We start from the raw sequence: 24,157 nt of genomic DNA, 5'->3' as shown, positions 1-24,157 counted from the left end.
GGGCAGCGCTCACCTCCCTTCTCCTCTCCTCCGACCACATCGGGGTGAAAGTCATCAACCAGGTGGATATGGCATCCGTCTTGCTGACAGCCCTGCCAGCCAGGTGATGGCGCGCGGAGAAAGGCCGGCTTTATGAGGAGATGGAGAAAATTTACTGCCTGCTGTTCCCAGGGGCCCAGAGCTCTGGGAGGGAGAGTGGTGCGTGACGGCTGGGATGTGTGGGGAGGCGGGCGCTGGCTGCCTGGCCTGTGCCAGCAGCGGTAACAGCCATGACAACAGAACCGAGAGGAGTAGCAGCTAATACTGATGGAGCACTGATGTACGGCCAAGCTCTGCCCTGGTGCTGTGCGTTTCATGAGGTGAGGAAACCAAGGCCCAGAGAGGTTGAGGACTTACCTAAGGTCACACAGGTCGCAAGCAACAGACCTGGAATTTTCCCTGGGCCGCGTGGCTCTGGAGATGTCTCAGGCCAGCTGATGTGTCAGTTTGAGAGGCCCTCACCTCAGCCTCTCCGGCCTGCCAGTAAAGGGTCTTTCCATCTTCTGATCCACTCCCTAAATGCCTTCAACGATCAGGGCTGGATCAGGATAAAGCCAGGACCCAGGAACTCCATCCGGTTCTCCCATATGGGAGCCATCCTCTTCTGTCTCCCAGGCACATAAGCAGGAAGCTGGATGGGAAGTGGAGTGGCTGCACCTAGAAATGGGGTGTGGTTGATGCAAGTGGTAGCTTAACTTGTGGGACCAACCTCAAGTCACCCTCAAGATTGTGCAAACCATTGGCCACGTGGCCCTTCTACTCCATGTTGCTTCTCACTTGTTCATCCAGGAAACCAATGAGGGTTTATTCAGAGGCTGACTTTACCTGCCCCATGCTGTGTTTGTTCAGGAGGACATGTCTGTTCCACAGAGCTACCTGCCAGTATTAGGCAAGCTGGCCTGCGGACAAGGTGGCCTGGCGGGCAGGGCTGGGAGGGCAGGAGAAGGCTAAACCAGGAGACCAGGGAAGGCAGCTCACCTGGGAGGCCGGGTGTTAAGGACTTTCTAGAAGATAGTTGAGGAAAGTCATGCAGGCGCTGGGTTAAGGAGCCCAGGGAGAGCTAGAAACCAACATGCCAAGTAAAGGGCAGGGCCTGTGCAGAGGCTCCAAAGGGGCTCCTGCCTGGCTGGCATCAAGTAGGAGGCCTGTGCAACTGAAGCAGAGCAGCAGGTGGATGAGCAGCAGCCAGACAGGTGAGGCTGGGGGTGGCCCAGTCACAGGTGGTTGGTGAGATTTAGCCTTCTAGGCAGGATAAAGTGCAGCCATCCTGTGCTGGGTCTGAAAGAGGATTCACTTGCTTGACAGGAGCAAGGGCTGGGCCCGGGTGAGAGGAGGTAGCTACCGGAAAAGGGCAGTGGTGAGGATGGGTGAATCAGGCCGGGTGGCTCTGGAGTTTGCTGAGAGCTTCCGGGCAGAGAAAGATGTAGAGAACCGGGGGTAGCATCTGCGCTTGTGGCCTGGGCCAGCAGGCCATGCATGGTCAGGCTCTGAGATGGAGTGGGCAGAGCCAAGGCAGGCTGGGCAGCAGGTGGGGCTTTGACCTGGGATCCATGCAGGGGAGATGTACTGCAGGGGGCTGGCTGGGGAGCATAGGCAGTGGGTGTGGCTTGAGTGGGATTTGAGCACTGAACCCCAGAGCCTCCAGTGTTGGGGGAGGAGGGCAGGGGACAGAGAGAGGAGCTGAGATGCAGTGGCCAGGATGCAAGGAGCAATGGGGTGGGGGGCGGGGATGGCATCCTGGAGGTGCAGGAAGCAGTGGAGGAAGGGATGGGCCATGGACTCGGCCTGTGTGAGGGCAGTTTCCTTAGAGAGGTGGGGCAGAACCCCGGTGGAGCGGGGCTTGGAGGGAAGCTCTGTTGGAACCGGAGCGGAGGAAAAGGATGCTAGCTGTTAGGACCTTGGTGGGGACAGGGGGTGGCGATGGCTTATGTGGGAGGAACAATAGCAAAAGTCTGTGCTGCTAGAAAGAACCTGCAGAAAGAACAATAGATGCAGTAGGCAGGAGGAGGAGCCGGGCTGAGGGATGGGGGCTGCTGGTGGGCCTCCAGGGAGCTCATCCCTATTTGCCTGTGACTGTGGCCACTGGAGCTGTTCCCCTTCAGCCCCTGGCTCCAGCCTCCCCTGTCTGGGAAAGGATGCTGGCTTCAGACCAGGAGGGGGCCAAGGCCAGCTTATCCTGGCTGCCTGTCCTGGGCCTGGCCTCTGCTGCTGGGATTGCTGCTCCTGTCAGCGCCAGCCTCAGCTCACAAAGTGCCAACACCTAGAGGAGCTGAACTGGCCCAGCTGGAGGCTGAATGGCAGTCTCCAGCTGGTGCCACAAGATCTGACTCTCACCAGAGTCAGACCTCCAGGAAACACGGGGCATTCCCCCAGGAGGCTTGCAGGGGCAGCTGAGGGAGAGTCAGACTCTGGCCAGGGACTTTGGGGGTGTGGGCAGAACTGGGGGGTGATGAGCCCGGCCTCATGAATGGAGCTTGAGAGTGGCTCTTGTGCAGGCAGAGCGAGGTAACCAGAAGCCTGGAATGACTGTGTTGTCCACCCTGCCAAGTTGACCCTGTGACTGTGTGCCATGGGCACCCTTTGCTCATCGTGTATCAGCAATGGATGGGGAGTGTTGTTGTTAGAGCCAGCGTGTGCCAGGCTGCAGGCTGACAAGGGGAGACCATGGCAGGGACTGTGGTTTCTAGGGGTGGGGTTGGGGCAGGAGAGGGGAACAGAAGCTGATATAAGAGGCATGGTGCTGGGGGCTTCACTTCGATGTCCCTCCCAAACTTCCCAGCACCCCTGGAGGTTGGAGTGGGTGTCCTGAAGTTGCAGGTGCCTGGGGAACCCAGGGCTGGCCCAAGGCCGGCCCAAGGCTGGGCTGGGAGTCAGGGACCCTGTGCTTGTTCAGCCAGCTGTCTCCAGGGGACCTGCCTCCTGGTGGCTGCTCCCACTGAGGGCTGGAGGCCGGTATGTGTGTCTTCATAGGTGTGGATGTAGATGCACTTCCTGCAGGGGTGGTGATGGGCACAGACCTGTGTTCCTGGTGACCATGTGAATGCGTACCTACTGCAGATACTGGCAGTGCCTGGCCTCTGTGCTGAGTGCCCCGAAGGGAGCCCTCAGCCAGAGACCCGCGAGCTGGAGTGCTTACCTTCGCAGATGGAACAGCCTTGAGGCATCCAAGGGGGGTCTGCCAAAGCTCCTGGAACAATGGAATTCCAAGAGAAGCTAACTTTGGTGCAAAGAAATAGCTTGAAGCTTGTGCGATTTTTTCACAATATGGTTTTTTTGTGGACGTTTGAAGACCTCTCCTGTGCATGGATTTCAAAATTATTTTCTGTGCCAAAATAAAACATCTTTAATTCCGTTTTCCTCTTGTACTTGACTCTGGGGATGTCTACAGCACTCTTGCCTAGCTCGGCTTCTTACCCCCACCCCCAGGGTTCCCTTGTGCTGAGAGCCACATGGGTGAACCTAAATGAAAATGCCCTGTTCTGTTTGTTGGACTGTGTTTGTGTACACGTGTGTGTTGGAGCATTATGTGGGAGTGGCCGTGTTTGATGGCATGCCTGTCTGCATGCTGGCTGCTATTGGAATGTGGCTGTGAAAGCATGTGGGTGTCAGGGTGGCTGACTTAGGGATCCCTCATGTGTGGGGCCGCTCAAGGAATACGTGTGTCCACACCAGTACCAAGGAGGGGTACTGTGGGGGCAGCTGAGGGGGAGACCAGGCGCACTCTGGAGATCTCAACCTTGAAAATGCATTTCAATTACAATTTACAACCTCCAGACAAAGGCTGCAGGGCTCTGATGGGGAAAATCCGCCGGATCCATCCCTGGCCGGCTGTCAGCCGTGGCCGAGGTAAACGTGTCTCCATCTCTTCGAGCCCCGGGACACAATTAGGACATCTCTACACTGTTGCTGCTGTCACCAGCATCGTGCGTCTGGAATTTATGTCTTCCAGCAGCTGCCCGCCTGTGTGTCTCATCTCCTCCAGGAACCGGGGTGGCCCTGCCTGGGCCTGGGGGTCCTCCTCTCCCATGAGAGCAGATAAACTGACCCCCTTCCCGCCTTTGCTGCTCACCTCCCCCCGACCCTCAGCCAGGGCACCCGTCACCCGAGTGGCTCTGGACAGCTGAGGTCAGGGGCACCAAGAAGGGGGTGGGAGAGGCAGGTCAGGGCTACATGGAAGATGGGGTGGTCATTCTGCTGAATAGTGGGCATGGACTGAACCCGCACCAGGAGCCTGGGTTGCCGTGGGGTTCCGCCTCCCTCAGCCCCTGTAAAACCCAGGAGAGGTCAGGGAGATTGTCTCAGAGCTGTGGCAGGCAAGGGGCCAGCACGTAAGGGCAAGTGAGCTACGGCTGGGGGCCACCTGCTGAGGAGCCAGGCTCTGGCACAGCTAAGCTTAGGCTCATCCAGGCCTGGGCAACGCTGTGGGTGCTCAGGATGGACTAGCTTGTCTTCTTTTTCTTCTTCTTTTTAAAATATTTATTAATTTTCATTGGAAAATCAGATATACAGAGAGCAAGAGAAACAGAAAGGAAGATCTTCCATCCAATGGTTCACTCCTTAAGTGGCCACAATGGCCAGAACTCAGCCAATCTGAAGCCAGGAGCGTCTTCCAGGTCTCCCACGTGGGTACAGGGCCCCAAGGCTTTGGACCATCCTCGACTGCTTTCCCAAGCCACAAGCAGGGAGCTGGATGGGAAGCAGGGCCATCAGGATAAGAACCGGTGGCACCCATATGGGATTCCAGTGCATGCAAGGTGAGGACTTTAGCTGCAAGGCTATCATGCCAGGCCCGACTAGCTTGTCTTCTCAGACCACATCTCTTACTCCTACTGACGCCTGCCCACAGACACGCACTGTGTCCTGTCTGCTGTCTCCTGTAGGACACAGGGAGGTTTGTGGGCCTCAAGTCCAAGATAGGGTTTATGTGTGTTGGGTATGCATGTAGTGTGGGTCGGATACCTGTGGTGTGTATGTGTGTGGTGTATGTTGTATGCATGTGGTGTGTGTAGTGTGTTGTATACATGTGGTATGTATATAGTGTGCTGTATATGTGTGTACATTGTGTATGTGTGTTTTGTGTTGCATACGCGTGTGGAGGAACGTTGTGAATATGAAGTATGAGTGTTGAATGTGTTGTATACGTGTGAAGTGCCTGTTGTATGGGGTTGTGTGCTGTGCGTGTGTGGAGTGCGAGATGTGTGTGTGTATTATGTAAGTGAGGTGTCTTGTGTAGATCTGGAATGTTGAGGTGTGTGGGGTATGTATGTGTGTGGGTGTGTGTTATATGTGTGAAGTACATGTGGATGTGCATGGGGGTTATGTGTTGCATGTATGCACACATGGTGTGTTTGAGGTGTGTTATATATGTGGAATATGTGCATGTCACATGCTTTCTGTATGTGTGGAGTTGTGTGTGAGATATGCATGTTATGTATGTTTGTGTATGTGTGTGTTGTATATGTGAATGCATCTTGTGTCTATCAAGGTATGTATGTTTTATGTGTGAGTGTGTTGCATGTGCATATCATATGCTTTGTGTAGGTAAGGAGTTGTGTATGTGGGGTACGCATGCGTTGTGTATGTGGCGTGTGTGTGTGTATGTGGTGTGTGTGTGTAGGAGGCATAATCAGAGCCTGGCTGTCCTTCCCCAGGTCTGCTCCTTGAGCCCCCGTTTTCTCACCTGTAGTGGATTAAGCTGAGGCAAAGTTCTAGAGGCTAGAGAGGTTGATGGGTGCCTGGAAGTCCCTGGCCACCCTGCAGTAGCATACAAGGTACAGTTTGGGGGACAGGGCTCAAGGTGCCCAGGCCCCTGGAGTGCTTCTCCCAGGAGCATCTCCAGGTGGGTTTGGGCCTCCCTGGTGAGGATGCTCCATGGGACACTCCTGCTCTAGTGTGTGCACTCACTGGGTGCACTTGGCCCTGGGCCCAGTGTTGGGGTATGACTGCCTCAGCCACAGCTGTGAGGAGGGACCCAGGGAAGCCAGGGGAGGAGAAGCTGAGGCTGTCTGTGTCCCCAGAAATGCCTCTGACATCCAGAGATGTCCTTGGCCTTGGAGAGGGCTGCCTCTTGTTTGAGTGGCTGTGCCTCCCCTCCATCTCTGCTTAGTAATTTAGCATCTCCCCCATGGAAGACAAGGGTGTAATAAGGCTGCAGGCGAGTCAGATGGCAGGGCCAGGGAGTGCAGTAGTGTGAGGGTACAGTCAGTGTTGACAGTGAGCTGGGCCCTGGCTCCAGAAGAGATAGCCCAGGCTTCCTGCCCCAGCCCTCTCTGGCTGTCTCCTGGGTTTCTGTGCCAGCTTATAGAGGCCTTGGCTGAGCAGGCAGGATGGGGAAACTGGATGCTGAGCCGCTTCCATTTATCCGGCCCTGGCCTCACCCTACAAAGCCACTGTTGACAATGTAAGGCTCTGCTTGTGTAGGGCCTCGACCAACCGTAGTCTGAGATGGGGGCAGGGCTGGGGTCTGGAAGCTCAAGAAGCCTGGCCCGCTGTGTGTGGTGACCCGGGCCCTCCCTCTCCTCAGCCGTCATGTGGCGGTGGCAGCCAGGCCTGCCCCAGCATGCTGACACCACTCCCTGTTTCTGCCATGTACTCAGCAATGTGAGATTCCCACCCTGAGCTGGGTGGCAGGTCGAGCTGGCTGAGCAGGCCACAGCCTGGAGGGCTACTGTCTTCCCTGATATGGGAGGACAACGGGAGGCAGTGAGGCCCCTTGGGCTCTGGCTGCCTCTACGATGCTGCAGGCAGAGGCAGGCATGGAAATCTCTGAGCTCCCAGGGCAGCAGGGCTGATGCAGCCGGGGCTGGGTACAGGTGTAGTTATACAAGCTGTTGCAAGGTCTGCCTTGTAGGGATTGGTCATGACTTCTTAGCAGGGAGGCCCAGGCTGGTTGTGGGCCTTTCAGGGGTCCATGTCTTTGTTCTGGCCTTGAGGAAGGCAGTTGCAGTACAAGAACAGTGTGTACTGCAGTGGACTTTGGAGGGATGCTTGTTTTCCCTCTTCTTGCCCCCAGCCCATCCTCCTGCTCCTCCTATCCCTGCCCCCTCCTGTCCTTGTCTTCTTGGACTGGTGTGGGGCACAGACTTTGAGCCCAAATACTGGGCTTTAGATCTGCCGCATGCAGGCCTGGCACGTACCTTGGCTTTTCTATGCCATGGGGGTAATTTTATAGCATTTCTGTGAGAAGCAAAGCTTTAACAAGGAGCTTAACACAACGCCTGGCACCTGGCAGGTGCTCGGTGGAAGCGAGCAGCTCTTATTCACTGTATGATGTTGTTTTTTATGAGTGGGGGTGGGGGTGGGACAAGGCAGGAAGTCCCTCCCCGTCCTCCTGAACCCTTTTCCTGGCCTGCTGCAGCCAGAGAATCATTGCTGCCAGCTCGGAACCGCGGGAGTAATGGACCCGGACTGGCCGCCCCCTGTGCTAAGTGTTTTCTGTGCCTTGGTGCCTGGCCCTCACAGCGATCTGTCCTGCTTTATCTTTGAGGATGGATTATAAGCCGCTTTTCTCTGACGGCCAAGAGGTTGGCACAGGGCCCCAGAGCAGAGAGGCCGGTGGGCCTGGGGAGGCCTGATGGCCAGGGCTGCCTGTGCCGTGAGTGGGCGGTATGGCTGAGCTCAACGCTTGCTGCCAGGAGGGTTGTCACGAGGTAGGGGGGATGATTGTGGCTGCTGTCCAGGTGTCTGAAAACAGCCAGGGGGCAGCTGAAGCCAGTCTCTCAGCCCCTCTGGGCTTAGCATCCAAGGCTGTGGGCAGCATCCCGTGGCTGGAGTGGCCTCTGATGGGTGAGCTGTGTTGGAGATATCACCATGGTCGCTGGCACACCCAGCCCATCCTGGCTGCTTCCCAGCTGTGAGAGGGGGCACTGTTCACTTGTCACCCAGGGCTGGCTGGGGGAGGGCAACAGGTGCCACAGCCACAAGAGAGTTCTGCCCCTCCACATACACGCCAGGCCGCTGCTCTTGGAGGGTGACCAGTGCTTCCGTGGCAGGGGCAGGAGGGGAACACAGCCATTAGTGGCACAAGTGCCATTCCCCTAGGTGCCTTTAGTGGTTCACTCCCCGATGGGGTCACTGGGCCCCCAGGCAGGCTCTAGCTTCAGTGCACCCCATCCTTTGGTTCCAGACCGAGAGCGCATCGGGCAGGACTCGGCATATGAGCAGGAGGGGAAGGTACAGTTTGTGATCGATGCTGTGTACGCCATGGGCCATGCGCTGCACGCCATGCACCGTGACCTGTGTCCTGGCCGCGTGGGACTCTGCCCACGTATGGACCCTGTGGACGGCACCCAGCTGCTTAAGTACATCCGAAACGTCAACTTCTCAGGTGGGGGCATGGTGCTGGGCGCTGCCCTACCCTGGGCGTTGTGCACCAGGGGAAGGCATCTTGGAGCTCTGAGGGAGTTGGAGAGAGGGGAGCAAAATTTCCCGAAATGTGCTGATAGTGGGCAGGGGTCTCCCTGAAGTTGACCCTGAGCTTATAACATTCCCTGCCTCCTGGTAGAGGCTGAGACCCCTGCCTACCTCAACAGGCATTGCAGGGAACCCAGTGACCTTCAATGAGAACGGTGATGCCCCTGGACGCTATGACATCTACCAGTACCAGCTGCGCAATGGCTCGGCCGAGTACAAGGTCATCGGCTCCTGGACGGACCACTTGCACCTCCGAGTAAGCGGGAAGGGCAGGGGAGGTCCCTGGGCAGTCAAGACAATCGCTGGTACCCAACCCCTGGGCCGGGGACCAAGGGGGAGATGGCCACTGTTTAGGGTTACTGCTGCTACCACAGTGGCACTTCCTTCCCAGGGTCCCTCTCAGACTGGAGTATAAGAACGGGGCAGTGGGGCTCTGCCCATTCCATCTGCTGCCCACTTTCCTGTCTGGGGGCCTGCCCATTTCCTGCTGGGTGTGGAGCAGGAAGGGTTTGGGACAGATGAATTCACACCAGAGGGCACTGGCTCAAAGGCATGGTGAGTATACTGAAGGCAGGTTGTGGGCAGAGGCTACTTGAGACAGAGGATGAAGTATTGGGGCCCAGGGGGAGCCACATGCCTTGTGGCATTGGTGGGGGGCAGGAGCCATAAGCTATGAGCTGTGGTTGTCCTGGTGAGGCTTCCTTTCTGGCTGTCGGTTTCTCATAGTGTCAGCTGTTCATCCTCCAGAGACGTACCTGTAGACTGGGCCCTGGACATTCTAAAGGGGTACAGGGCTGAGGCAGGCTCAGGAGACCCCGGGCCTGCCTTTGGAGTCCTGGGGCAGATGCTTCTGCCATCACCTCTTCCAGCAGAAGGCCCCAAGCGTGTCAGAGCTTTCTCTGTTCTGACCCTGTTTAGCCTTGATCGGCATTTGGGATAGGAGGACAGCGAACCCTCTGAGTCATGGAAGTTCTTTGCCGTGCGGTGTGGTGGGACTGAGCTTGTGCCTGTCATGGGGCTTCTTGGCTCACCAAGTGGAAGGAGAGGAACAAGGCAGGCAGGAACACTGGACAAGGGTTGTCTGGTTTTGGTGCGGAGGGAGCGCACAGGGCCCATGACCAGAAGTCACCAGTAGCCCCAGCAGTTGACACTGAATCCCTGTTGTTTTCCCTCCGGAGCCTGAAACCCTCTGGCTGCCTGGGCACTGCCAGTCCTCCAGCCTCCACAGAGGTTTCCTGGACCTGTGCTCCAGGCCAGTCCTGTGTGCTGGGGGAGGGAGGATGTGAGCAACACAACCCCTCCCCATGAGCTGCTGTTCTGAGATGCACCGAGTCTGGGAGGTCAAGGTCAAGAGCATCCAGAGCTCACAGCAGCTGGAACTCCAGCTTTCCACACATCCACCCTTACCCCAAGTCCCCTGGGACACTCACAGTTCTAGGAACAGTACCTCTGGGCCATGTCCTTCCTGTAAGTGCCATCGGTTTCTAGGGTCATGTTTAGAGCCACAGGACAGCCTTGTTGGAGGCTTTTTTCCCTCTTCCCACTTTGTCCTAAGGCGGTACCTGGGTCCTCCTCCACCACCACCAGCTTTCCCCTTCCTTCAGCGCCACAGCCACCCGCTCCCTGACCAGTGGGTGGCGTCCACTACAGGAGTGGTGCTTGGCACCCACTGCCCATCTGGCTGGGGCTGCTGCTCTCGAAGAATGAAGTCGCCCTTCATTGAGAACAGCTGTTGTGAATGTGGCTCCCGAGTGCCGTAGGGCTCCTGTTGCCTACAGCCGGCAACGCTTTGGGGCCTCTTGCTTACTTTCTGGAATCTCCTAACTGATTCAGTAGTCCGTGACAGTCCTCCCATGGCCCCTTCGCTCATGGCCCTCATGGTCTTGAGGGCCTTGTAGCCGTGAGTAGCGTTGATTTAGAGCAGGGTGTAAAGAAACGCCAACCCCTGGGCACACGTTAAGCGTCCACTGATTAAGCTTTAGTTCATTCTCGCCGCTGCACACAGCTCCCCGGCCGCACGGCAGAAGCGCCATGGCTGAGCTGTAGGGCAGTGAATCTCGCTCAGATCACCCCAGGGAGGCAGCTTGTTGAAGCACATATTCCACGGTCGAGGTCTGGGGTGAGGCCAGAAGTGGCATTTGCTGGGCATTGTTGCTGCATTGAGTAGCAGAGACCTGTGGGGCTGGGAGTTGACACCTCTGGGTGCTTTCTGGGTTCTGTGTCTCCATGAACTTGGAGAGCTTTACATTCCATCGGAATCCTCCTGGGCCACTAGTGTCCTGCTCCCATGGAAGGGGGCTTGTTGAGTTCCAGCTGTGGGGTTTGGTGAGCCCTGGTGGGGTGTGCTCTTTCAGGCAGCTGCCTGGGGCTGAGGGGCACCCCAGCCCAGGGGTTGGTGCAAGCCCTGGGTGGTGCTATGTCCTGAGGCCTGTACCACCATACTGTCATTGCCAGATAGAGCGGATGCACTGGCCAGGGAGTGGGCGGCAAGTGCCACGCTCCATCTGCAGCCTGCCCTGCCAGCCAGGCGAGCGGAAGAAGACCGTGAAGGGCATGCCCTGCTGCTGGCACTGTGAGCCCTGCACGGGGTACCAGTACCAGGTGGACCGCTACACCTGTAAGACGTGTCCCTATGACATGCGACCCACGGAGAACCGCACAGGCTGCCGGCCCATTCCCATCATCAAGCTCGAGTGGGACTCTCCCTGGGCCGTGTTGCCCCTCTTCCTGGCCGTGGTGGGCATTGCTGCCACACTCTTCGTGGTGATCACCTTCGTGCGCTACAATGACACGCCCATCGTCAAGGCCTCGGGCCGCGAGCTGAGCTATGTGCTGCTGGCGGGCATCTTCCTGTGCTATGCCACCACCTTCCTCATGATCGCCGAGCCGGACCTGGGGACCTGTTCGCTGCGCCGGGTCTTCCTCGGCCTGGGTATGAGCATCAGTTACGCGGCCCTACTCACCAAGACCAACCGCATCTATCGCATCTTCGAGCAGGGCAAGCGGTCGGTCAGCGCCCCACGTTTCATCAGCCCCGCCTCGCAGCTGGCCATCACCTTCAGCCTCATCTCCTTGCAGCTGCTGGGCATCTGTGTGTGGTTTGTGGTGGACCCCTCGCACTCAGTGGTGGACTTCCAGGACCAGCGGACGCTCGATCCCCGCTTTGCCCGGGGAGTGCTCAAGTGCGACATCTCGGACCTGTCGCTCATCTGCCTGCTGGGCTACAGCATGCTGCTCATGGTCACGTGCACCGTGTACGCCATCAAGACCCGAGGCGTGCCCGAGACCTTCAACGAGGCCAAGCCCATTGGCTTCACCATGTATACCACCTGCATCGTGTGGCTGGCCTTCATTCCCATTTTCTTCGGCACCTCACAGTCGGCAGACAAGGTGAGCGGGGGGAGCCAGGGGCAAGGCGGTGCCAGTGTGCCCAGGGTGGTTCCTTGAGGTTTTATCTGCTCCACCTTCTCTCTGGGGCTGCAGGTTTCCCCTGGGTCCTGGGATTTCACTCCCCCTGTCTCTTCACGTCCCCTCCCCACATCTTGTTTCCCTCTCTCTCCTTCTCCTGGGTCCCCTCTCCCGATGGTCCCTCTTTCCCTCCCGCTTGCTGCTGTCCTTGCCCGTTCTCCCTCCTTTCCTCTGTCTTGTTGGCCTGGGAAGCTGCACCCCCCACCGCCCTCCATTCCTTTCTGGGCTCTCCTTGTCCCCTCCTCTCCTTACTCAGCCCCGTCTCCCACGTGGTCCATTATCCTCTCCATCCTCTTTCGTGTGCCCTTTGCAGAGCTCCATGGATCCCCAAGGTATGAATCAGGTACAGCTCTTGCTCCCTGTCTCCTTTGCCCCATGCAGCTGGGAACCTCAAGTTCAGCTAGCCAAGAGCCTTCTGTTCTCAGCCACTTCTGCACCCGAGTGGTCTGGCGTGTGGATCTGGGCACCTTGCTCATGCCCAACCCTGGCACTGCAGCAGAAGTGGCCTGCAGTCAAGGCATTGTGGTGGCATTGGGACCCTAAATCCCAGTGACAGCTCTTTGTCTAACTGTGGGATCAGGCCAAACCACTGGCCTCCCTCGCCTTAGCTTCCGTCTGTAGCTTGGGGCTGAGACCCTGGCACCTAGTCAGGCCCTTGGAGTGTTGCAGTGGACACCTGGTGGAAGAGGAGAAGAAGTTCACCTGCTGTGAGGAAGATGGGGCTGAGAAAGCCAGCAGGTGCTGGGTGCGAGTCACAGAGAGCCAGATAGCATGGGACCCAGCTGGGGGCTGGCCTGGGTGCTGGCTTTCACGGGTGGGGAAGGAGGAAGAGAGCAGAGGAGACCTGACCTCGTGTGGGTTAAACAGGAGCCTTGGATGCTTGGTGAGCCCTGAGGAAGCTGAGGTGAGAGCAGGGAGACCGCTAGGCTAGGGAATGTGGCTGAAGCTGCAAGGCCGGGTGTGTTTAGAGGCACTGCTGGTGGCTCTGATGGAATGCACGTGGTAGGAGACTTGGAAGAGAGGCCAGGAAACCCCTTTGGTTTGGGGTCCTAGTGATGAGGAAGAAAGGAGGGATAACCTGAGAGGTGGGGTGTATGGAGGAAGGAGGCATGCTGAGCTGGGGGGCCCTGCACATGGTCCAGCACAGCTGTCACAGCAAAGAATGAGGGCTCGCTGCTGCAGCCTGTCCCTGGCAGCCCGTGGGGAATTTGGCGCCGTGAGCCAGGGAGTGAGCCCCAGGAGGTGGGGGCCTGTTGTGTGCTAGATACTACACCCAGGGGCCGCTGCCATCCCCACTTAAACGGTCACAGAGAGGTGGAATGACTTCCCTGAAATCAAACAGCTGGTCGGTGGTACTCTACTCCAGGAGCCCCCTGCTTCCAGCCCGCACCAGTCCCACAGCTGTGAATACCCTGCTGTCCTGGGCTCTCCCCAGCAGTCCCATTTCTGTTCCTGCAGCTCCTCTGGGGAAGCTGCTATGTCCTGCACTCTGAATCCATGGGCCGCAGCCAGGGAGATGTGTAGAACACCTTTCAGTGGCGGTCCTCAGGGCTGGGATCTGCAAGAAGCAGGCCTTAGGGTTGGCCTGAGGCCCTGTGGCAGTGACCCCCACCCTGCACCCCTGAGCCCAGCACCTGGTTGAGGGCAGGTCCCAGAGGGAATGGATCCTGCAGATAAGTGCCTTCCCCACCTCTGTCTCCACGTGGACCAGCCAGCGCACCTGTCCCTGCCCTGTCCCTACCCTGAGGTGCCACTGCACATATCTGACCAGAGATGACTCTTCAGAGGGCCCTACATGATGGCCACACAGCACAGCAGCCTGCACCAGCTCCATCCAGGGCTGTGTGACATGGACAGACCTATCCCTCCTGCCGCTGAGCCTCTGAAGGGGGTTGCGGGGTGGGATGGTGGGTGGTACCCACAGGTGGTGTACCTGTGGGTACCAGCCATCAGGCTTCAGCGGGGGATTGCCCACGACCGAGCCAGGTCAGGGCTTCGAGCAACCAGTGCAGGCTGCAGGACCGGTCACTGCATGGGGAGAAGAGGGGTGTTTGTGCTACTGTCAGGAGCTAGGGTGCATCCAGAGCATGAGTGTGGCTTCCTGCCAGTGGGGATACCTAGAAAAGCTCATGGACCAATAGAATTTAAAGTATAAATTCATTTCAATGTAAAACTGTTTTTGAAATCTGCATAGTTTTTTTAAACATAATTGTTTTTCCACACATTATGAAAAACAAACATTTGTATGTTTAAAGGCAGAGCAGCAGGGGAGGGGGAAAGGGAGAAAAAGAGAGAGGATAAAAATCTTCCATCTGTTGGTTCACTGTCCAAATGTCCACAACATCTAGAGCTGGGCCAGGTGGACGCCAGGAGCCCAGGACTCCATAAGGGTCCTCAGGTGGCTGGGAGGGACTTGCTCCATCTTCTGCTGCTTTTACCAGGCCACTGGCAGGGAGCTGGATGGGAAGTGGAGAAGTGCTCCAGTGTGAGATGCCAACACCACCAGTGGTGGTTTGAGCTGCTGCACCTTGATGCTGGCTCCACCCCCACCCCCTCCCCCAAAAGAAAAAAATTGGCACCAAAATAAACGTCTACCTTTTTTGAAAAAATTATTTATGTCACTTACAAGTCAGAATTACGCAGAGGGGAAGAGACTAGAGAGAATCTGCCACCCGCTAGTTCATTCCCCAAATGATCACAGTGACCAGAGCTGACCAGAGCTGAGCCAATCCTAAGCCAAGAGCTAGCAGCTTCTTCTTTTTTTTTTTTTTAAAGATTTACTTATTTTACTACAAAGTCAGATATACAGAGAGGAGGAGAGACAGAGGAAGATGTTCTGTGCAATGATTCACTCCCCAAGTGAGCACAACGGCCGGTACTGCGCTGATCCGAAGTTGGGAACCAGGAACCTCTTCCGGGTCTCCCACATGGATGCAGGGTCCCAAGACTTTGGGCTGTCCTCAACTGCTTTCCCAGGCCACAATCAGGGAGCTGGATGGGAAGCGGGGCTGCTGGAAATAGAACTGGTGCCCATAATGGAATCCTGGTGCGTGCAAGGCGAGGACTTTAGCCGCTAGGCCAGGCCACCAGGCCCAAGCTAGCAGCTTCTTCCAGATCTCCCACATGGGTGCAGGGACCCAAAGACTTGGGTTGTCCTCTGCTGCTTTCCCACGGAGCTGGACTGGAAGTGAGGCAACCAGGAAATGAATTGATGCCCGTGCAGAATGTTAAAACTGCAGGCAGAGAATTAGCTTGCTACACCACTGTGCCGGCCCTGAAACTCATGCCTTTAATTCCATAGCAGTTATAGGTGTGTGCCATTAGCTGTGTGTAGCTGTGTGTGGATGTGTACACACAGGGGTGTGCGTGTGACCTCCGGCATGGCTGAGAATGCAGATGCACAGGGACACATGGGTGTGTGTGAGCATCTGCCGTGGCACATGCGCAGCTGGGCCCATCTCCCAGGGAGCAGGTGCCGGCGCAGAGTGAAGCCGTCTGTGCCGCTCCGGTGAGCAGGCAGATGGATTTCCCAGCATTAGCCGGATTTCCCAGGCTTAACACTGCAGCCATTAGGCCTTGCCCTGAGCCTTCCTGAGCAGGCTTCTCCACCATGTGGGGTTAGAGCTCAGCCAGGCTTGGGTGGGGGCTGGGAGGAAGCTCATCTGTGCGGTTCCCACAGGCTCTGTGGATCTCAGCCCACCAGGGAGACCCGGTGGAGACACAGAGATGGGTCTGGTATCAGGTCAGGGCACTGGTCAGCCACATTTACAGCTGCTACTCTGCCCTGTGCCACCCATCTGGGCCAGCTCTGCAGCCCCCTTCTCTGGTGCCTTCTGTGTCTTACGGCTGAGGGTGGGTGGCCCGACTGGCTGTGTAAAAGGCCTGTTGGTGGTGGGATCTGGGGGCTTGAGTGGTTCAAGGAGCCCTCAGGCTGTGTGCTGGGCAGGGAGAGCTGGCTCAGAGAGGGCATATGGTTCCCACTTTTGTGTCTTGTTAGCACAAAGGCTCCCTGCGCGTGCCACGAACAGCTGTGCCCATGCCACCCTCAGGGCTGACTACATCCTTGTCAGAGTGGTGCCCTGTGAAAGCCAAGGGCTCCTGGCTCAGGATTGACTCAGAATTTTAGATGGCAGCAGCAGGTGCATTAAACCAGGCATGCAGCCCTGCCTAGTCTCAAGCCCCTCCACAGTGGCACAGGATGTTGGCCCAGGATGCCAGCTCAGCCTGTGGTCACACTGGGGGTGGGGGCTCTCTTCCAAAGGAGAGGAAGCCCAGGGAGGAATGATGAAATGAAGACCTTGCCACCTAGTATCCTGAGATGTTGATGAAGAAGATGTTGAGAAGAGGGTAGAATATGAGAAAAGAAGACCCGGCCCCTACCCTCAGGGGCCACTGGATAAGGCCAGGGCCCCTGGGACTTCTGGGAGCAAATCCAGACTGTGTCCTGCACTGTGGGCAGTGCCAGAATGCAGGTGTCATGGCAAGGGTGATGATGGGAGAAAACTGGGGGTCAAGGAAGGCTTGGAGAAGGTGGCGCATCAGCCACAGCCCAGGGGAGGAGTCTCAGGACTAGGACCATCAGACTTGGAGACACAGTGCTTCTTGCTCCCCATGGCCACGCCTGGGTGGCACGGCCTGGGTCTCCCACAGCACCTTCTTTGCTGGCAGGGGTAAGAAGGGCGGTTGAGGCTGGGAGGACTAGAGGGAGGGAGACCGCGGGAGGGAAATCCCAGGGGGTGGGAATTGCCTGGCCCTTCCCAGCCTGGAAGGATGGATTATCCAACACCCAGATTAATGGGCTTTCATTTTGCTAAACATCTGTCACTGTTAGTGCTGGCGAGTGAGCATGAAATGAGCTCTAAGTGTGCTGCCACCGCCCAACCATGCTGGGTACCCGTGGGTCCCTGTACTGAGTCCTCTCTGCAAGGGGGTGGCACGTGGGGGAAAATGATGGTCTGAGGGAGGAGGTGGCAGCCTGGTCCCCAGGGGCTGTGGCGCCAACATGTGCCCCCCTCAGCCTCCAACCTGTGCTGGGGGCTGCCCCTGGCAGCTGCTTCCCCCACTGAGATGGCACTTAACAGATGCCAGGCATATCTGCCCCGATGTGCTAAACCACATGGCGCTCAGCACAACCAAACTGTCATGCCTGTGGTGTATATGGGAAAACTGGAGCCCAAGGAGGCCACTTGTCCAGGTTCTCACAGCTGGACCCAGGAATCCTGGTCTTAAGTCCCATCTTCAAACCATGACTCCTCCTGCCTGAGGCCAGGATGCAGCGGGTGGAGGGTCCCCACAGGTCTTTGTCTCCTGGTGGGTGCTGCACAGAGTTCCATCCCTGCCCCATGGGTGGGCAGAGCCAGACTGACTGCTGCCTCCCCGGCCCCTCCCCCAGCTGTACATCCAGACCACGACGCTGACGGTCTCGGTGAGTCTGAGCGCCTCCGTGTCCCTGGGGATGCTCTACCTGCCAAAGGTCTACATCATCCTCTTCCACCCGGAGCAGAATGTGCCCAAGCGCAAACGCAGCCTCAAGGCCGTTGTCACCGCTGCCACCATGTCCAACAAGTTCACGCAGAAGGGCAGCTTCCGGCCCAATGGTGAGGCCACCTCCGAGCTGTGCGAGAACCTGGAAGCCCCAGGTGAGTACTGGGCTCCCCTCCTTCCCCTCTGGGCCCACCTGGGCTCCCCCTTCTCCTTGGAGCAGGCAGAGGTGTCCACCTGAGCCGCATTGCACCCCTAGCCCTGTTGGGGAGCCCCAGAGGCTACAGGTGTGGCCCACACAGGATATGGGAGACCTGGGCCCTCTCGGTCCTGGGATCTACAGCTCGGACCTCTCAGCCCCTCCAGGAAAAGGGGTTCCATGGGAAGGCCCTGCTTCCAGCCCCTTGATTACCTGGGAGGGTGGCCCTGGTACCAGAGCCCCCGTAATACCCAGCTTGGCTTTGTCTGGCAGGCCCCTAGCAGGGCCCAGCAAGATGGGGCCCCAGGACTTGGGCCAGTCTGGGACAGGTGAGTGAAGGTATGGGGTAGGCGGAGGGGCCGCCAAAGGCCACAGCATAGGCAGCAATGTCCCCGGGAGGGTGTCAGGAGACATCAGCCACAGAGGGTCCTGCTTTGGCAAAGAGGCTCTGGGAAAGGAGGCAGGGACCTTGGTGTTGGAGGCCAGAGACTCAACTCAGTTACTGAGACAGCGTGTGGCAGGGCCACCCTGGCCTGGTCATCGCTGCTGCTGCCTGCTGCCTCCGTCCTCTTCAGATACACGAGAGTCTGCACCCTACGAGGAGCACTGGGATGTCCCAGTGTGTGGGGTGGGCCTCAGAGCCCACGTGCTTTAAGGGACCATACCTGCTGCCCCCTCCCACTCTGAGTCGTGGAGACTCTGCTGGTGGAAGGAGGGAGGAGAGCAGCGCCTCTCCTCAGAACTTCAGACCCCTCCTCTGGGGTGTTGGGGTAGGGAAGGCCCAGAGCCCAGCTCCAGGGTGTAGTCCCCATCCCTATAGTCCTAGAGTATGTTCCTTAGCTCCAGCTAAGGCCCAGAGAGGGTGAGCAGTCCTCATGAGCTCACACAGCAGGTGCTGACTGGCCGGTCCCAGCACAGGGTCTTTCTGTGGCTCCCTGGCCCTGCAGCATTCTCTGATGGACACCCTATGCCTCTGGTTGCCCTCCCAACCCTTGCCCCTGAGAATTCAGCTTCTCTCCTTCCAGATCACCAGTTCTTCCCACCCCCAGTCCTCGCCCTCCCGAGATGACATGGAGGGCAGGGCCCTCCCAGACTAGCCCCTCTGCCTGGGTGTCCCGAATCCCCAAGAAAGCCTTCACTTGGTACCTTTGTTATGAGCGGGGCTGGCCGGTGCCCACTCTTCTCTTTGGGGTCCCACCGTCTGCTGGCTGGGGGCAGCCCTGCCGCATGCGTATTGCCTGGCTCTGCTGAGAGCTGGTCGGCCCCAGTGCCTTCCAGCACTCACACCTGACCCCACAGGCCACACCCAAAAGGAATGGTGGAGGGCTGGGCCTTCCCCAAGGCCAAGGTCAAGGCCCAGGCCAAGGAGGAGGGGGTGGGCGTGCCATGGGAGTGCTGGGCGATGAATCTGGGGGCAGCAGACTCCAGGGATTGTGCTTGGGAAGAGCGGGAGGTATCACTCCTGGGAATAGGGACATTTTTCACTCTGTCACTGGCAGGCCACGTATCTTTAAATAAACAACAGAATAAATAATTTAGGGGGCTGATTGCCAGCAGATTCGGTGTACAGACAGCAAGCGACAAATGAGGGCTGTCAGCCTGCGTGTCCCTGCCCAGCCAGCCGGGACTGAGAACCGGCTGGGAGGGCCTCTCAGAAACAGGGGATGGGGAAATGGCCCTCTGGCCACACCCTGGGCACTGTCTTCTGAAGCTGGCCTGGCCTGGCCTATGGCAGGTCTGGTTGCTGCACCCAGCTGTTCACAGCCTTCTTTGGCTGGGAGCCCATTGGGGGCTGGTTTTTCAGGAGGGAATAGGGGCTATGGGAGACTCCCTTGAATGGGAAGAGCCACCGGGCAGGGGCTGAGGCAAGGGCAGGCCTCTCGATCCCTGGAGCTGGCTGGAGCTCTTCCTGCGAGCCTCCCTACTGGCCCTGGTCAACTCATCACTCGCACCCCCATTTCTCAGGCTGGGAGACTGAGGTCCTGCCACAGAGCAGGGCTTGGGGTCCCTGCCTTGAGGTTTGCCAGTCCCACCCACCCTTGGAGCCCGAGGTCACTGCCAGCAACCCCATGGCTTCCTGCGGTTACTAAGAAATCCGGCCCAGTGCTGAGCCGGAGCTGCTGCAGAGGTTCACAGGTTTAGAAACTCAATTTTATCGGCTCAGCCAGGGGGTGGTGGCGCCCTGGGAGCCAGTTCTCACCAGCCAGGCCTGCAGGCAGCTGAGCTGCTGCCTGCTCTTTTTCACTGCCTGTAGGTCTGTGGGGATTGGAGGTGTTAGATGTAGGGATCTTCCCAGGAGACAGTGGTCCAGACCCACAGGCCTCTCCCTTGTGCTCCAAGGCAGAGAAACTGCAGTCCCACAGAGAGCCTGGGGTCCTGGAGGGAGCGTGGGGCCTCCCTCAATGGGCTTCAGAGCTCCAGAACCTTCTTCCTGGGCTCTGCCAGCATGTACCCTACCATCCTGGGGTACCCTGCCTCCTTTGCCTAAGGGCACCCAGATCCTGCCAGCCCGTTTCCCAACCGCTGCTGACTACTCACACCCCAGGGGTCCGGAGTGTTTTGGAGATAGAGGCAGGAGCTTCTGCACCCATGAGGTTTCCTCCTTACCCTTCTCCTAGATGCCCCCTGGTGCCCATCCAGGTGGCACCAAAACCTAGATGGATCTTCCTTTGCCTGTAGACTTGTCTGGACAGGGCACTCCATACCGCCTACAGCCACCTCCCTGGTCAGGTCGGGGTGGGCCGGGAGGAAGTCCTGTGAGCCCAGCTATACTCTCATCCTGGGGACTCCCCACAACAAGCCTCTCTGCATGCCCCGTGCCCAGCAGCTACACTTCCTCCACACCTGATGGATGCCCATGGGTAGCATCTCCTAATGCTGCCATAGCAGAGATGTCCCAAGAGGAGCAGCTTGGCTCAGACACAATGATCTGTAGGGGTGGGGGCATCGTTTTAATTAAAGGTCACAGAGGTTGTGCTCTGAAGGAGTGTGGTCATGTGAGGGCCTGCCTAGCTGCAAGGGAAGCCGCACCTCGGTGGTCACATGGGCTGCAACCTGCAGACCAGGACCCTGCCCCCCTCCCGCTTCTCCAGGCCAGATGCCCCCACTGAGCATCCTGACCGTGCCCCCTCTGTCGTGCCAAGACCCTGAACAGGGGGTGGGGGCAGGTGTGGTTTTCTCCCATTGATGGTTGCAGTCTCGCAGTAGCCCACTGGCCTCAGCTGAGGTTACCACATTGCTCCTGACACTTCAGGTCTACTGATCCTTCATGCTGATGGGGACAGGAGACACCAGGGGCCACTCAGAGCTGCCCCTCTGGCCTTCACAGTTTGTTATCTGTCAAGTGTAGGTCTCCTAGGCCCTCTCACTTCACACCACCTACGGGACCTGATGTTGTTACCTGGGAGACCTGGCCCTGGGCATGGCCTGGGAGAGGACCAGTGACCGGGAACTGAGAAATGCCCAGACAAGCCAGGTGCTCCCAGCTGTGGAATAAGGAATGGTGGGTGCAGATGGGAAGGGCACATCAGGAAGGACAAAGGAGACTCAGGGCTCACAGACTTGGTTTCCCCTGGGCCTGGGCCAGAGGCAGAGGGTCAGGCCTGCTGTGGTGTGTGCTTCCGGGTCTGGCTGACCAAGGTCCTTCTTGGTGTTCCTGAGCGATTCCCTGTACTTGTTCCCCCACCTTACCAACCACCAGCCCAGCGTGTTCTTCCCCGCGGCATGTGGCCAAGCTTCTGGAATGCTCAAAGGTTGTATAATGAGACCACAGATAAAGAGCAGGCTGGACCACCGCCGTGGGGGGCTCTGGCTGAGGGGCAGGGTCCGGGAGTGAATGCCCAGAGGAGATGAGGCAAAGGGGAGGGGCACTCTGGATGCCCAGGCAAAGGCATGGAGGGGGCCAGGACAGCTGGACAAGGTGTTTGTGCGGGGATGCGGGGTGTGGAAGGGGGCAGCCTACATCGGGGAGGGGAGAGAGGAGGGCCACGCAGGTGTGAGTACAGAACAATGCGATGTGGGGGCGGATGATCCAAAAAGGCCTGTCCCTGACTCCTGGCCACCCCTGGTCTCTCCCCTTCCAGCACTGGCCACCAAGCAGACCTACGTCACCTACAGCAACCACGCAATCTAGTGAGGCCACCGGGGCCGAGCAGCAGGAGCGACAGCAGCCCTTGGGGAAGTGTGCCCAACCGGGGCCTCCCCAAGGGCCCAGCTGATGTCCCCGCCTGCCCGTGGGTGCCCACGGACGTGGCTTGGTGCTGAGGACAGCCGAGCCTACACACCCCTACCCCCACCCCTGGCTGTCACTGCGAGGCAGCCTAGGCAAGCTGAGTGGGTGGCAAGAGGAGGGCGAAGGGCTGGGCAGCTCCAGGCCACTGCGGGAGCCGGCACCAAGGATCATTGCCCTTCGTGGCTCTGAACAGGAGGGGCTTGGGTGGAGGGGTCCCCATACTGCTGGTTTCTTCTGCCTCCGTCTCCGTGTGCCCTACTGGGGACCTTCTCTCTATGTTGGGCTCCATCCCTGTCTTCGCATTCTGTCTTCTGTCTGTCATTTTTGATCTCTGTGTCCACCTGCTTGGGTCCTCCTCCTCTCTGTCCCCTCGCCCCAGGTCCCTGCTCTGCAGCCCCTCCTGCTGCTTTCTTGGGGTCTCCTCCTATGTTCTTCCCCTCATGTTTTTTTTTTTCTTTCCCATTCTCTGACTTCATTTTTGTCCAGCCTTTGCCTCGCTCACCCTGCCCTCTTCACCAAATCTTACTTGTTGCAAAAATGAAAAAAAAAAAAAAAAGGAAAAAAAAAATCAAAACACACACAGAAAAGCCAAAACAAAACCCAATCTTGAGTGTGTTGCAAAGTGCTGCGTCCTCCCGGTGGCCTGTGTGTGTGTCCTGTGGCCCGCAGCCTGCCCGCCTGCCCTTGCCCGTTGGCCATGTGTCCTGCCCGCCTGCCCGCCTGCCCCTCCCGCCGACGACACGGAGTTCAGTGCCTGGGTGTTTGGTGATGGTTCCTGATGACAATGTGTAGCGCATGATTGTTTTTATACCGAGAACATTTCTAATAAAAATAAACACATGGTTTTGCACTCTGGCTCCATGAGTACTGAGGGCCACAGGGCCACACATCCAGCCTGTATCTGTGTGGAGTGGGGAAGGGGTGATGGAGATGGAGGTTGGCTGGCTGCCAGAGGCTGTTGCCTTGACTGGGATCCCCTGGCTTGGATCTTCTGCTCTTGTGGGGAGGGCAGGGAGGCACCAGGTGTTCAGGTAAGTGGTAGAGGACATTGTAGAAAATTCCAGAGATCTGCACTTGATGGTCCCTGAATTAAGGAAGATGTCCTGTTCCCTGCCTTGCAGCCCACCCTGCCTCACCCCTGGGGTCCATCCTGACTCTATACCCTTCTCTTGCTTGTCTGGTTCTGGGGCCGAGTGCTGAGATAATGTGTTGGCCGTGGTGAGCAGTGTGTGATCCCCAAGGACACAGCCCACGCGTGATGTGTGTGTATACACCTGGCACCTCCACGTGCATCTGAGGGAATGTCTGCGGGACACTGCCTAGGCCCGAGTGGGTGTGAGCCCACATCACACCCACGTCACGAGGCTGCAAGTGTGTGAACATGTGTTCCGCGCTCAGTGCAGCTGGCCTCCTTGGCAGGTTGGGAAGTAGAGGGTGGGGAGCAGCTTAGGGCTGGGCTCTGCCAGGGTAAATTATAGCACCAGCCTCGACACAATGAGGTCACGTGTGTGCGGCAGCTGGAACCCCCACTCTCTGTACCTCCCCATCCTGTCCCACCCGTGCCTGCCCCCTGGTCTCCATCTAACCCGCACCCCCCAAACACATAGCAAGCTGATGAATCTGGGGGACCCTGGGCAAGAAGCTGGGTGTGAACTGTTTATAGTGTTAAGGTTGAACGTGGCGTAGTGCCAAGAGTTAGAATCCCCTTGGTCAGCCCCCTGACTCCTGGGGCAGGGGAGGCCTTACCTGTGGTCAGGTAGGTGCTCTCGCCACCCCCAGGTCTGTGTATAGTCTGCACCTCCTTGTTCAGGGGAGGAGCTTCACGTTCGTTGTCCTGTTGCAGCTGGTCCCTAAGTCCTCCACCCATGGAGAGTCCACCTGCTACAACCCAGTCAGGGAAGCTGCCAGATTAGTGTGAGGGAATGCAGAGTACACGGATCCCAACCCCACAATTTCCTGGGAGATTCTCCAACCCCCAACCTGGCATGTTGCCCCTCCCTGATGTGCCCTCCCCTGGCTCTTTAGCTGATGGATGTTCTGTGGCCCAATGCTAAGGAGGGTGCCTGGCCTGGAGCTGAGGGTTTAGGGGCTCAGCCTGGACCTTGTCCAAGTGCTTCCAACACGATTGGATTCCCATCTAGGTTCTGGGGGACGTCACCCTTTATCCCAAGGGGAATACTGCCTAGGCTGGGAGGGGACCATGTTGGTGGCAGGGCTTACCTGCTCCAGTTTGCTTGCAGCCCTGAGAGGGGCAGGGGTGGTCAGACCCTGACTTCAGAGCCAGTGCATCGGAGATGGTGAGTGCCTGACACTGCTGGTCTAGGCAG

The 24,157-nt window shown here is 58.0% G+C and overlaps 1 protein-coding gene across 3 annotated transcripts in view; it reads left to right on the top strand.

Moving 5' to 3' along the window:
* The window catches only part of GRM4 (glutamate metabotropic receptor 4), a 95,256-nt gene extending 73,525 nt beyond the window's left edge, over positions 1-21,731 (top strand). For all 3 annotated transcript variants that reach the window (XM_040982941.1, XM_040982939.1, XM_040982940.1), the window contains 5 exons: positions 8,165-8,365; positions 8,571-8,707; positions 10,906-11,841; positions 17,312-17,558; positions 21,682-21,731. In XM_040982941.1, coding sequence (XP_040838875.1) covers positions 8,165-8,365; positions 8,571-8,707; positions 10,906-11,841; positions 17,312-17,558; positions 21,682-21,731 — 1,571 coding nt within the window. The remainder of the gene's footprint in view (positions 1-8,164; positions 8,366-8,570; positions 8,708-10,905; positions 11,842-17,311; positions 17,559-21,681) is intronic.
* Positions 21,732-24,157: the final 2,426 nt, after the last annotated feature.

Source organism: Ochotona curzoniae, unplaced genomic scaffold (genome assembly GCF_017591425.1).
Source record: "Ochotona curzoniae isolate NIBS_2020 unplaced genomic scaffold, NIBS_Ocur_1.0 contig_3819, whole genome shotgun sequence".
NCBI lineage: Eukaryota > Metazoa > Chordata > Mammalia > Lagomorpha > Ochotonidae > Ochotona > Ochotona curzoniae.
Note: the sequence above shows the minus strand (reverse complement) of the source record. Positions and strands in the feature narration are given on the sequence as shown.